Source organism: Trachemys scripta, chromosome 1, assembly GCF_013100865.1.
Source record: "Trachemys scripta elegans isolate TJP31775 chromosome 1, CAS_Tse_1.0, whole genome shotgun sequence".
Taxonomy (NCBI): Eukaryota; Metazoa; Chordata; order Testudines; family Emydidae; genus Trachemys; species Trachemys scripta.
The window spans coordinates 99,922,597-99,937,375 of record NC_048298.1 but is presented as its reverse complement, the minus strand read 5'-3'; the positions used below and the strand labels follow the sequence as shown (position 1 = coordinate 99,937,375).

At 43.9% G+C, this 14,779-nt stretch overlaps 1 protein-coding gene across 4 annotated transcripts in view; it reads right to left on the bottom strand.

Annotated features, from left to right (window-relative positions):
- The window catches only part of HIPK2 (homeodomain interacting protein kinase 2), a 182,483-nt gene that overhangs the window by 44,923 nt on the left and 122,781 nt on the right, over positions 1 to 14,779 (bottom strand). For all 4 annotated transcript variants that reach the window (XM_034778996.1, XM_034778988.1, XM_034778980.1 and 1 more), the window contains 3 exons: positions 4,386 to 4,509; positions 1,976 to 2,095; positions 638 to 724 (listed from right to left, as the gene is read on the bottom strand). In XM_034778996.1, coding sequence (XP_034634887.1) covers positions 638 to 724; positions 1,976 to 2,095; positions 4,386 to 4,509 — 331 coding nt within the window. The remainder of the gene's footprint in view (positions 1 to 637; positions 725 to 1,975; positions 2,096 to 4,385; positions 4,510 to 14,779) is intronic.

Here is a 14,779-nt window from a genome sequence, read left to right as displayed (position 1 = left end):
TTTCTGTCTCTGGAAGAGTAGCTGCTGAGGTCACAAGGAAGAATCTGAGCTGGCAAATCAAATCACCATCAGGCTAGTGCAAGCCAAATCTCTACACAGGCTATTAAGTATCTAGCTCATTTGGGTCAATGGCTACTGAAGATGTTAGTCACCCTTTGCAGCTTTTGAACAGCTTCTGTGTGGTAACAGACAAGCTCTGACACATAAAGCACTATACAATTAGACTACTGAATGATGTGTCCTGCAACAATGACGACAAAAAAACCCCCACAAACAAAAAAAGATCTCGGTAAGTTTATGGGGGACATCACTATTTATATATCAGGTGCCAGGAAAAGCCTTCATATTAAAATCTTTCCTGATCCAAAGCACTAGGAAGAGAACCTAGCACTTGTGAAACTCCTAGTTACTCAACCACACTGCTTTAGGTCACTTTTATGACTATATATCTGGTCTTTTCTGGAGGAATCCAGTGCAACACATGACAACTGGGAGTTGGCTGGATTGGTGCAGACCTGGTGTTTCTCAGAGGTTTGCCCAAAGCAGCATATATGCAGAAATGATGTCGTGCCCCATTTCTTTGCCTTGCGCAGAAGCACAAGGAGACATCTCGCTAGGTGCTCACCAACATTCTTACCTGTGCCATATCATCCAAACAGTTGAAAATGTACTTCCTTGCTTCCTTCGACTTAATCCCCGTCTCTGCCTCATGATCATCTGGTGTCTGCTCAAGACAGAGGAAAGGCAGTTACCTGGGCTGCCCTTGCATCTATGTAGGGTGATACGCCAGCTCAGACGGACACCTCAAAGCCCACCTCTATACAAAGCCATAGGCATAGTTTGACTTCTATATTTGGAGTGGGGGGAGCTCCAGTCAGGCCAATGGGGCTGCACGTGGAGGGGAAATTCCGTGCCTACTCGAGGCTTGCAGTTTGGGGGGCAACGCTCCCCATGCCCCCCCCCCAAACTACACCATGGACAAAGTCGCCTGTCTCTTCCCTGAACTAGTAACCAAAATAGTAGCCAAATACATTTATATAGCACCTCTCATGCCTAAAGAATCCCAAAGTGCTTTACTGACTAAGATGGTCACAATTATTGTTAAGCTAGAGGGCTCCCTGTTGAGAACACCAGACACAGGGCAGCAGAACATGTTGCTATCACTGATCCGGGAACCATTTTTTGTACTATTATCTATTTTAATTGTTAAAAGGGAAATGTGTGTCTCAACTAGACAGGTATTAAAAACCAATTCCACCCAGGGGCAGGTGAAATTAAACATCACTTCATCAACTACAACTATCAGCCATAGATAGGAAAGATATAAACAACAACCCTAAATTGATAGGATAGTACTTCTCTCTCTAAGGGTACGACTACACTGCAAAAAAAAGCACCTGTGGCAGTGAGTCTCAGAGCCTGGGTGAGCTGACTTGGACTCATGGGGCTTGCGCTAAAAATAGCAGCGTAAATGTTTGCGCTCGTGTACCCAGGTTCTGAGACCCTCCCACTTTGCCGGGTTTCAGAGCCTGGTCTCCAGTCCAAGTGGGAACATCTACACTGGTATTTTTAGCCCCGGAGCACAAGCCCAAGTCAGTGGACCCATTATCTGAGACTTGCTGCCAGGGGTTTTACTTTGCAGTGCAGATATGCCTTTCGTTAAACTAAAATAGTCCATTCTGCAATATCCTCAGGCTGGGCAGCTCCTGATTGGAGAGATTTTAAGGTTCACTTTGGACTTAAAGCTTTTACAATGCAGTGCCAGGCACTAATTGCAAAGCCATTGGCCAGCCAAGGGCTGCATACTTTTGTTACAACAGTTTTACCTCAGCTCAGACCCATCCCAACATCTCAGTTTTTGGAAGCATCTCAATGCATTGCAAAAAGACGAGACCCACGCTCCAACTTTGCAGAATGTCGCCTTACTTCCAGTCTACTATTGCAAGATGAAGGAAACAAGGAAATATCTTCCTACCTTTAGCCTCCACAATGGATACGGTGAGTCTGTATCCCTGTTGAAAAATCTTGTTGTCTTTGTCCCTGAACTTAACAAATACTCTGCTGGTAAGCCCTGTGTCTGTGAAATATAGCGAATCTGTAAGAGAAGGATGAGAGGTCACTGTTCATCCTGTGAAGATCTGTGGTGGTCTTCCTTTCAGGAGGGCAGGAGGCATTTAAAACATTGGAACAAAGAAAGAGAGAAAAGGGTGGTGTCAAGTTGGGCTTTATCAAGGATATACTAAAAGGAATGAGAGAAAGAGAATTCCCATAGACTTTAATGGCATTTCCAACTTTATCATTAATGTCTCAGGACATTTACCCTGAAAGTCTATAAAACATTCTTCCTTTAGCTTCTAAAGTCTGTGGGAATTTCTCCCTTTATCTTCAGACTTTCAAGGTAAAAGAGAATGCCCACACATTTTAAATGTGTTTTTATTGACTTAGAGCTTTTCATGGTAAGTTCTCGTCTCTATAAGGTATGTCCTTTCAAGGTACTTCTTTTATTTTCTTCGGAGCAGCTCAGAGGATAAAGCAGATGAAGCCAATATCGGTGAACTGAAGCGGTCTATGCAGTGAAGCAAATTTACACCCTCATTCTGTATCATGTACTAAATCTGCAGTATTTATATAGCTTACTGAATTTGTCATGTCAATGACTTCCATGGACTCTGCCTAGCTGGCATACACAGAACCACGGGATGTTACACATATGTGTCTAAGCGTAGAGAATTCTTTTTTCATTTAGTAGAGAAAAAGTATGTGAGCATGTAATTAAAGGCTGACATAATGTTGACATAGGGTGGCATATGAAACCTTAACTTTAGCATTTCCTGACTTCTTGATTGCTTCACTTTGAAAACTTAATATTCTTCTAATGCAGGAAATGCCACAGACAAAACACTAGGTATTTTTAAAAGAAAAGACGGAAAGAAAAAAAAAAATCATAAGCAGCAGCTGCAGTCCTGAGGACTTCAAAACGCTGCTGGCCCTCGCCCATACAAAGTGCCCACTTCTGCTGTGGAACTCCTTAGGTACATCCGAGCAAGGCTCCCTCCTGCTCACCTTACAAACGTCAATAGCCCCTCTTCAGCCCACTCCCATCCTTACAAATCCACACAGGCTGAAGCAAAGACTCAGTTTCAGTGCCAGCCCATTTCATAAGCTCCACAGGAGCCCTCAATATACTTGACTAGAGCAGACTTTGCACTACTATAAGTCAACCGTATACATGCGTGTGATGAGTCCTTCCTCAACCGTGTACTTTGTCAGTTTATCTCTGGAGCGGAGTCTACTGCTCATGCTCAGTATGTGGTTTTCAAAGACACAAAACCAATTTCCTCTGGAACAGCTAAAGGCACTGAATCTCAGTGAGGGCTATTTCCATGCCAGATTTCACTTTTAAAGCCGTGGCTGAAATACTATTAAAAAAAGAACAGGAGTACTTGTGGCACCTTAGAGACTAACAAATTTATTAGAGCATAAGCTTTCGTGGACTAAGTGGGCTGTAGTCCATGAAAGCTTATGCTCTAATAAATTTGTTAGTCTCTAAGGTGCCACAAGTACTCCTGTTCTTTTTGCGGATACAGACTAACACGGCTGCTACTCTGAAACCTATTAAAAAAAGAAAACTCTCAGGAATGTTTTCATAATGGGAAAAGTGTACTATATTTCTTTTCATCACTCTCCTTTTCCCTTAGGCTTTCCCCAGAAAAATCACTTTCAGACAGAGCCCAAGCCCACAGTTTCAGAAAGGAACGAGCAACTGAAAAAAGGTGGTTAGAATAGAAACTGTTATCTAACCTGAACTGTAGAGGTTGCTGCGTCTCCTGTTATAGAGGTAGGCCAGGAACATTAAAGTCTATGGGGCTGATCTTCAGTTAGCTTTAATTATCACAGCTCAGTTGAATTCAATGGAGCTATGACAGTTGACACCAGCTGAGGATCTGCCCCAAAGACCATTCTCTTTCTTTTCATTGATTTTAATATACGTCGCCATTAGGGGATTATAAAAAGCAGCTGAGTTCATACAATTTCTTATATTATAACAAATAAATCTTCATTTAATACTTGCTGTTAAGCGGAGTAAGGATGGCAGCTCTGTTCAGTGATTAGAGATCATCTACAGAGCTTTCTAGTCAACAGGAACTTATACTCTTGATTGACAGTTCACTTAGGCAGTCAGTTCTTAAAGGCACAGTACTAAATAGCTTATTGGTTACCTAGAACACTACAGGTGGATAAAAAGTAGTCTTAGGATATTAAAAATCAAACACACATATCTTCCATCAGCAAAGAATAGAAAGTTAAAAATCTGACCCTTCTGACACAAGAAGGAAAAAAGGTTCTGTGTTTTTGTTAAAAGCAAGTGCAGCATCCATACCAACCTGATCGTACTCTGAAGCTCCCGGGTATAAAGGCCAGCCCAAGAACAGCTCTGCAATAACACATCCCAGGGACCACATGTCGATTGCTTCACAGAATGGTAAACCAAGGATGATTTCAGGGGCTCTGCAAAAGAACAGATGAGGAAGCATTAACCATTGTAAAACACACACAGGCATTTGTTCAGAATTCCATGTAACCAGCGACCCTCAAGAAGCCATTTGCAGAGAACAACAAGTTTTATTGGTCCCACAAAGCCCTGAGTGCTGTCTTCTGGCATCTAATCTGTTAACCAACTTCTAACACACATACAGACATCACCTTTATAGGACACTCCTATAACACCATATAACGAGCTTTAATATTTCACTTTTCATGTAAAGATTTGAATTTTCTTAACAAAAGAGATAAGTATCACTATCCCCATTTTACAGATGGGACATTGAGACACACTGGTGAAGTGACTCGCCCAAGGTACTGCAGCTGGGAATGGAACCCATGTCTCCTGAAGCCCTGCCCAGTGCCCTAGTCATGGCATAATGCGGATTCTCTTTTACATAAGGCCGTCCATGTGCAAAACTCAAAGTGATTTACAAATATTCATACACTAATTAAGTTTTACAACAGTCCTGTAAGGTACAAAAGCATTGTTGCTTTTATTTTACAGATGAATGTACTGTAGAACAGAGAAATAACACAACAATACCACAGCTACATGGAGTTATGGGCAATGGCAGGAAAAGAACCCAGGAGTCCTGGCTCTCAAGGTTGTGTTGTAGGCACAGGCCACATTTTCCATCTGCTTTCAGCTATGGAAGGGAGAAAGGGGATATTTAGGGTCTCCTTATCTGTCTCTGCAAATATGACTCTACGTTTGTTCCAACAGATGCCAACTGAAGCAAAGCAGACTTCTGCGCAGTACATTTTAACATTAGCTCTGCTTAGGAAATGTAAAGGAGGCACTAAAGTCTCTTACTCCTGAGGCTGTTTGATACTGTATTTAATGATTAACTTAATTAAGTGCTTAAGAGCAAAAGCCATCTACTATCTTCAAAGCTTTGGTCCATTCCGGTCAGCACTAGCAGAGACACCCATGTAACAGGGGAAATGCTTTTCTTCCCGTTTTTAAAACACAGACTTCCAGCATTAAAACTGAGACTATTTAAAAAACTTACATTATGCTTCTGCAAACCACTAGTGTCCCAAAAATACTTTCATTTTCCTAGCAACTTTAGTCCAAGAGCTTCAAAGCACTTTATAAACAATGAAAACTGAATACCCCTATGATGCCTCAATACCCCTGTGAAGTAGATAAATATCATTATCCCCATTTACAGATGGGGACATAGTGTTGTCAACTCTTGTGATTTTTATTGTGAGTCTCACAATTTTATCCTGAGTATCACATTACTTGATGTTTCCTTAAAGCCCCAGCTTCTGGAGTCAGGTGATTATATTAGATTCTCAACTTTCCTTTCCTGCAGAGAAAAGCTTAAAAACATGAACACTAAAGGCTCAAACACCATCAGAAAAATAAAGCTCCCCAAATATATTATTTTTAAAGTATCATGATTTTTAAACTAATCTCATGATGGGGGAGTGGGGCTGACTCACGGTTTTCAAATGCTTTGGGTTGGCAATATTGATCAAATGCCTCAGTCCATATTAGAGTGAGAATTAGAACCCAGGAATCCTGACTCCCAAACCCCTTCTCCAACCACTATACTGTCTCCTGAAGTATGTCATTTTTCATCAAGATAGCAACCAATGGCAGCAGGAGATCCAGACCTGCTAATTGCAGTTGAAAATATATTGTTTTCCAGCAAATGCCATTGCTTACTCATGAAGAGACATAACTTCAGAGAGGAGCTGTGAAAATGGGGGAGGTTTTCTTTATTTAAGAAACAAGCAAAGACACAGCAATGAGAACCGTACCCCAATCTCAGCACAAAACCCTCTTCAACACTAGGCTCACTTGCAGCGATAAAAACAAACTGTTGGCTCCAAATCCAGCAACCCAGAATCTGAAAATTAAGGCACTTTAAGCCTGGGCTGATTCTGCCATCCCCACACAGAGTATACTATAAGTCTGAGTTAAAAAGAACAATCATCCCCCATCAGCGCTCCTAATTTCTTTTGTGATTGCAATAAGCTTTTATACCCACCATTCCTTTGCATTAGCATGCCTGTCACTGCCAACTTTTTATTCCAATATTACAGCGCCAGTCAGGAGAATGGCAAAGGGTTAATTTCCAGATCTAACATCTATATTCCCCTCCCTTCCTCATCCGCTTCTTCATTCCTTCCGCACTGGATGACACCCAGACAAAAATGCAGAAAGAGAAAGAAGACAGCTAGGATGACCTGAATCTCATTACTATGTAAATCCTGCATTCAAAGCCATCTGCCTCTCCCTGTCTGCCTGCATGTTATGAATGAAGCCTCCCTGGTCACTAATGAGAGTTCAATCTTGCACTGTCTGAACTTGAAATCCCATCCACTAACTCCCTGCGTCAGGGAGAAGATAGAATGTTATCCAGAAGCCTCCCCACCCATGAAAAATCATCATCTCCACTGCTGCCATACACAGATATCACCTTCCACTACCCACCACAACTTCCCCATCTCGACCATTCTTATTTATTTATTTACTGTTCCTGTAAGGCAGTGGTTCCCAAACTTGTTCCGCCACTTGTGCAGGGAAAGCCCCTGGCAGGCCGGGCCAGTTTGTTTACCTGCCGCATTTGCAGGTTTGGCCGATCGCGGCTCCCAGTGGCCGCAGTTCGCTGCTCCAGGCCAATGGGAGCTGCTGGAAGCGGCGCGGGCTTCCAGCAGCTCCCATTGGCCTGGAGCAGCGAACCGCGGCGCCGGCTTCCAGCAGCTTCCATTGTCCTGGAGCAGCAAACCGCGGCCATTGGGAGCCACGATCGGCTGAACCTGCGGACACGGCAGGTACACAAACCAGCCCAGCCCGCCAGGGGCTTTCCCTGTACAAGGGGCAGAACAAGTTTGGGAACCACCGCTGTAAGGAGTTAGAATGACAGCCCTGGACACTGCAGTCCTCTGTTTCCCCAAAGAACAAGCTTCCACATGTGCTTCCAGATTATCTGTCATTGGATACCTCCTTTGTGTTTTATGGGGCTAAAATTCATATCTATTTTTGGGAGCATAGGAGTTGCCAAACTGAATCAGGTCTTGGTCCATCTGGTCAAGTAGCCTCTCTTGCACAGCGGTCGATACCACGTACTTCAGAGGAGGGGGCCAGAAACCTTGTAAAGGAATAACCTGCCCAGAGAAATTTTTTCCTAACCACTGTCTGTTAGATGTTGGTTTATGTCTTGAAGTGTGGGCATATGTTTGCTTTATGAATTTTTATATAATCTAATCTAACAAGCGATATTCTCCTTATCCATCTATAGGGGCAGGATCATTTTTTTAAATCTCACTAAGCCGTTGACCTTAATGATAAACTGTGGCAATGAGTTTCACAGGCTATGTGTTGTGTGAAAGTGTATTTGGTTTTATAGGATAAGTTTGTTGCCTTTCACTTCAGGTACCCTTGTTACTATATTGGGCAAAAGGTTAAAAGGGAGCCCTGGATTCATCTTCTCCTATGCCATTCATTATTTTTAGACCTCTCTCATTTCCCTCTTATTTCTGGGTCTCTCTCAACTAAACTGTTCCAGTCTTTTTCAGTTTCCATCATGAGAATGTCCTTCCATGCCTCCAATCATGTTTCGTACCCGATTCTAAACTCCTTCTATTTTTGTTATAACTTTTTAGAGATGGGGTGATCAGAAGTGAATATAGTATTCAAAGTGGGGGCGTACCATCAATTTACATAATGGTATTATAATAGTTGCAGAATTATTTTACATCCCATTCCTTTCTGATCCTAGCATTTTGTTTGCTTTTGGACCGACACTGTGCATTTCAGCAGATGTTTAGCCTGTACATCACCACACAGGTCTTTCTCCTGAGTGGTTACAATTAATTTAAAACTCAACAATATCTAGGAGTAGTTCCCCATTTTTCTTTTCCTTTCAATGTGCACTACCTTATATTTGTTAACACTGAATTTCATCTGCCACCATTCTGCCTATTCCCTGGTTAGATGCCTGAGAAGTTCTTCGCTGTCTTTGGTAGTCTTGACTCACCTACATAATTCAGTGGCATCTGCAAATTTTAGCACCCCACATTTCCCTATTTTTTCCAGATGATGAATAAATATATGTAATACATTCTGGTTCTAGTATGAGACCTTGAGTCACCCCTTTGTTTATCCTTCTCTTCTCATATCATTCAAATTTGGTTCAGATACTCAAAGAGTGGCATAATTTATTCCAAAGAAAGGAAAAGTTTGTCATATCTTAAGCACCATGTCAGCTGCACCAGGGTCTAGCAACATTAGGAGCCCTTGCACGGGTGGCTCTACCATGTAGGGTGACCAGATGTCCCGATTTTATAGGGACAGTCCCGATATTTGGGGCTTTTTTTTTATATGGGCTCCTATTACCCCCCACCCCCTGTCCCGATTTTTCACACTTGCTATCTGGTCATCCTACTACTATACTACCAGCCATTTTCAGCACAGAATTAATTCAACCTGCTCAAAGTAAGTCTGGCTGAGGTTGCGTTGAACCAGTGTTGCAGGGGGACCTAGTGTAGACTTTAAAGTGCAGGCTAATGCAGCAGTGTACGGTTCATGTGACATCTGCTGTGTGCGTGGCGAATGCTGTGCTCCAACAGCACTGTGATTCCCTGACTTCCTAAGCAGTGACTGCTGCTCTAGGCTTGCCAATGCTGGGAAACGTTGTGAGGAGAAGTATCTCCCAGCCTGCCCAAGGCAATGAGGACCTAGAATCTCTGCTGACGGAGTATTTCAACCTCCTCCCAAGGTCAGGAGTTTGTAAGGAAAGGGGGAAGGTTCTTCAATACCACAGGAAGACCCACCAGAGACAAGTAGAAGATAATGGGTAGAAAATCGCACACCAAAAGCAGCCAACAGAGTTTCTGGCGCCACCTTTGCAGTGAGGTTAACTGGAGCTCCTCATTTTCAGGATTATACAAATGCACCTCCCACATCCATCCCTACTCCTCTCCCCTCTCCCCCCACACCCTTCTCCACACACTCCAGCCCTAATTCCCTCCATCCCCTCCCACCTCTCTCTACTATCCCTGTCTAAAAGCACAAAACCTGGTCTGGGTGACTCACACTTTTCTATCCCAGGCCCTAAGGGGCCAGGAGTTGGGGGAAGGGAAAAAGAGAGAAAAGCAAACTTTGTATTTTGGATAAGCAAAACCAAAACCAGCTTCAAGCTTTTGTTGCCAAAAGCATCTCACTCTTCAGGAACAGGCATTAGAGGTGAGGGCCTGTAGGAAAGGAGATTCGGGAGCAAGTGAGGTAGCAGGATGAGCTCACTGGACACCCCACCATGTGCAGGAATGTCCCAAGTTTATAATCTCTGCCCTGGCAATGCACGACTGTGTACTTAAAGCCCTGCTGCAGTACAGACTGTGGCTCCAGCATTAGTCATTAGCTCTGTGGGAAAAAACACTCCCTGCCCTCCTCTTCCACACACCTCCTCAAACATCTTTCCAACAAGACACCTCCCTCCGCTCCCTACACCTCCCTCCGCTCCCTACCCACAGGAATGAACCGGGTTTAAAGGACACAAAATCTGAGTAGCGTGACTAGGGGATAGAAAGTAAAAGCCTTCTGCAGCCAACCTGGAGGAGGTCAAAGGCAGCCAAAAGGGTTTAAGCCTCTGAGATAACAGCAGCCAGCCCTGCCCCCACCTCTTGGCACTCTCACCCCCCTTCCCAACCTAATTACCGCACCAGGTGAGCTGCATTAAAGTGCCTGTAATGTTAGTGGGAACTCAGTGCTGCCTCCTTCCATTCCCTCCCTTTCCTTGGAGCTGAACTACAGCAGAACTCCATCTGCTAGACAGCTGTTTTAGCTGGCATGGGAACTCGGCCCTCTCTCTGTCCACTCAACAGGGATGCCAGCATCCTGAACCTGCTTGTGTTGCCCACAATTCCCCAAATGAGGAAATGCTGCTTCTTTTGTTTGCTTGCTCCCACCACGTGACCCTATGTCACTTTTAGGCCTGCCTCCGGCAGAATATTTACTTCAGTGACCCTGCTCTGCGACAGGGTAATTTCATTGTCTGGTGTTTCTGTCAGGAAAATTAATTACCAGTCTCGCTCGCTGGCTCTTTCATCCACCTATCACAGGATGTCGAAAGCGACCGCCAAGGAATTTCGTTTCCACGGAGTCGGATTTTGACAGCTGGGCTCCTTCTGAATTTTCAAACTGCCCGATAGGGTGCCCACCCTCAGATCAGTGGTGGAGCTAACAGGGACCTGAGATGGGGTGACCACACTTGTATGTGTCATGTGTGGTACCTTTTCAAGCCCATTATGCACAGAGATGCTTTAGGCATAGGCAAGCTAAGCAGCTGGCTAGGGCAGCAGATTTGCAGGAAGCTGGGATGTGATCTACTGCGGTGTGGACTAACTATGTGCACCCTGACTCGTATTAATCCCCTGCGATCCTATTTGTCCCCCACTGCATCCTGGACCCCACCCCATCTGTCCCCCATGTCCTGGTCTCTCCTCGGGTCCTGACCTCCATCCCCACCCTGTGTCTAGACTCCAGCCCACCTGTATTATCCCCTACATTGTTCCACCCACGTATGGTACGTCCCTCCCTCTTCCTCCCACTTCATGTCAGGAATATCCCCTCTGGTCTGGGGCAGCTCCTCTGCACCCTAGGGTGCCCTTCAGATTGACACCAGGCACAGCCCAAGTGGGAAGGGAGGGAAGGGGACAGATGGAGCCGATGTTGCAAGTCTCAGTAAATATATCCCTAATGCAGGGCTGGGCAGGGCAGCTGGCTCCTCAGGGCAGAGGATCCCAGTGAGGGTCCTTTCCAGGGAAGCCTGTGTACAGAGGAACATGCTGATATATTTGCCGCTCTGTTACCCCGACAGGGAAACTGACCTTGGGGGATGGAGCATCAGAAGACTCAGAGAGTCACTCTTGTCTGCCTGGGACGCCCCCTTCGAAATGTGGGTGCTGTCTAGGTCCCATATGCCTTTATACCAGATCCTGGGCAGGAGGGGGTGGGGGTCATAATACATAGGCATGATAACGTGCAAAATTACCAGCCACTAGATAGAACTGAAGGTGGAACTTACTAACAACCCATTGCACAGCTCACCCCGCACTTGCCAAACCCGGTGGACGTTATTTACCACTCTTGGTGGCCTACACGAACACGAAATTGGTTGTCTCCGTCCAATTCCTAGCGGACAGCTACCCACATCACAAAAAACCATCACCACACCCTTGACACTGACTGACACCCTCACTAGACTATGCTACCCTCTCACCCCCAATGGGGGCCATTCTACCAGAAGGCTGTGGGAAGCAAGGGGGAACTTTCACTGACGTTTCCCATTCTGTAGCTGAATAAAGTATTTCTGTATCCAGGGCTGTGCATCTCATATCTTTCAGTGGCCTCTAGAAAAGGCAAACTATGAAACACAGCAGCTATTCCCAGCCTGCACATCAAAGGCAGTCGACCTTCTCTTCAGTGAGTTGGCAATTATTTTGATTATTTACTAGCCAGATAACTCTGTTTCTTTGTCCAAGTTTCCACCGTGAGATTTTTCAGGTCACAGCAAAGTGAACTGTAGTTCGGAGTGGAAGCTGTAGAGTCTGAGGAATAAATATTTAACCAGGGGAATGCCCCCTCTCAAGATACAGTAGACTCACTGAAGTGAGCTCTGGAGGGGCTGGCTTCAGAGTCTGTCTAAGCAGCTTCTTACCTAGCCAGAGGAATCCCTATAACAGGTGTAGGCAACCTACGGCATGCGTGCCGCCTTCGGCACGCGAGCGGATTTTCAGTGGCACTCACACTGCCTGGGTCCTGGCCACCAGTCCGGGGGGCTCTGCATTTTAATTTAATTTTAAATGAAGCTTCTTAAACATTTTAAAAACATTATTTACTTTACATACAACAATAGTTTAGTTATATATTATAGACTTATAGAAAGAGACCTTCTAAAAACGCTAAAATGTATTACTGGCACGCAAAACCTTAAATCAGAGTGAATAAATGAAGACTCGGCACACCACATTTGAAAGGTTGCCGACCCCTGCCCTATAAAATAGCAGAAATTCCTCATGACCTAACAGGGCTTAACACTAGCTAGGTGAATAACAGATTTTTTCAATTTGGAATTAACATTTAAAAAAAAATTGCATGCAAGTTGAATGAAACATTTCATTTCAATTTTGAACATTTAACATTTCTGAAGTGTTGTTGTTTTTTTACTAAAATTGAAAGAAATTTTTAATTAAAAAGTTTCATGTTGAAAACATCAAAACAAAACAGTTTGATTTTTTCAGGGATTTTTTTTGTTTTGTTTAGGTGAAACAATCTGACAAAACCAACACGAATTTGGTGCTACTGAATCGGCATTTTTCACCAAAAAACAGTATTGGTGCCCAGCTCTAGTTAGCACCCTATCCCTGTAGTTGCCCAGCTCCAGTCACAAGAGATCTGCTATGGACCGGAGTCTCTCACACAGCAAAACAGCATTACCACAAACACTAGGCCAGAAAAATGTTGCATTTTAAAATGATCAATAGTCATAGACAGATTTCAGCCAGGCCAGGGGACAGTGAAGTGGCAGGGAAGGACACAACATAGGGATGCCACCAATTCTATCAGATACATAGTGTATTGGACACCCATGAAAATGTTTAATTTGTTTATGCTTGTAATGGAGGATGGAGTGATGGGCACCACTAACAATCCACCATGCTTTATTTTTCTTCAAATACACACACACACACACACACAACTTCCTGCTAAGGATTCTGGGTGTAGCCCAGCAATAATTTCCTGTGTTAAGTAGTATTGTCGTCATATCCATCACTAGAGAGCACTCATAATAGTATGCACACACCTATCATCATGATGAATCCCACAAGATTAGTTTCCAGGACATTCCCTCCCCCTCAAAAAAGGCAGACATTCAGCTCTCCAAACTCTGTATGAACTAAGAGGAATGAAGGTTGTATCAACTCAGCATTCGGTAAGGGTTTATGTTACAGGACATAAATATAATAGGCAGAACATGTATACTTGCCAATGACATGGTTACGGCAATCCCTATATTTCTGTGCTAAGTAGCATGCAATCGGGAGTGCTGGAGGGAAGGGCGGGGCAGATCTTACTGTGTATTTACCAAGTGCATACACACTTATATCTGTCTTAAGAACAGAGAGCATGTTACATGGGAATTACTTTTTGACCCAGTATGGGTAATTACCAAGTAAGCTTCAGGAACCTGTAGTTATTATAGGGTATTTAACAACAAATAAATCTCAGAATCAGGGACTAAAACAACTTCTGCCTGAGACGAACTATTAATGACCTAGCAGCATGCTGATAGGTAAGGCTGAAAAATACTTGCCTTGCCTCATCCCCAAAGGCTCGGCCCTCTGCAATTAAATGGAATAAAACAGTCGAGTATTGCCTATTGCTTACTGTGCTTATTTGCGACATATTGTCAATCCAATATCTATATAATACATGTGGAAACGTATAACTTACTATTATGTCTTTATTATGCCTTTGTTTGTACTCATTTTCCCTACTTGGCTTCACTCCACTTTTTTTTCCCTTTCCTTATAAAAGAGCATGACAACTCTTTTCCTGTTGGTCTTCCGTGACTGTTTTTTTGTTACCATATCTTTCTTCTTCTACCTCCTTATCTCGCTTTCTTTCTCTCTTTTCCTGTATTGTCTTATTTACCTCCTCCTCTATATCTTCGGTGTCTCCAAACTCTCCCTCTTCTCCCTCCAAACTCTCTAACTCCCCCTCTTCCCCCACAACCCCCATGCTTGCATCCTCTTAAACACACAGAGCTAGGAAATATTAAGCCCTAAACACATAACGTGGGTGTACATCATCCTATGCATGCAGAAAAATATGTGTACAAGCGGAACCATGGATGTGCTACTAAAGCAGTGGGCTGCACAAGTGCAGATTGTGCACATCCACTTTCGCAGGTGCAGTCACTTACAAGCACCACAAGTGGACGCACAAGTCAGGAGCTGACTAAAAATATGACCTACACTGGGATCCACTTGGTCTGAAAACAGCTGAACCAGATTTAAAAGAGGGCCTCTTTACATTAAGGAAATTGGCACTGGTTAACCCCGTAACTTATCCAAGCAAGCTGCAGGGATGTAAGTCCTGTTTTGGGCCAGTGCTGCACATCTCCATTTGGGGTTTTACAGGGATAAACCTACATCTATGCGTACACCAGTGGGAATTGCCTTTAATAGAGACAGGGTCCGAAAGGAAACCTCC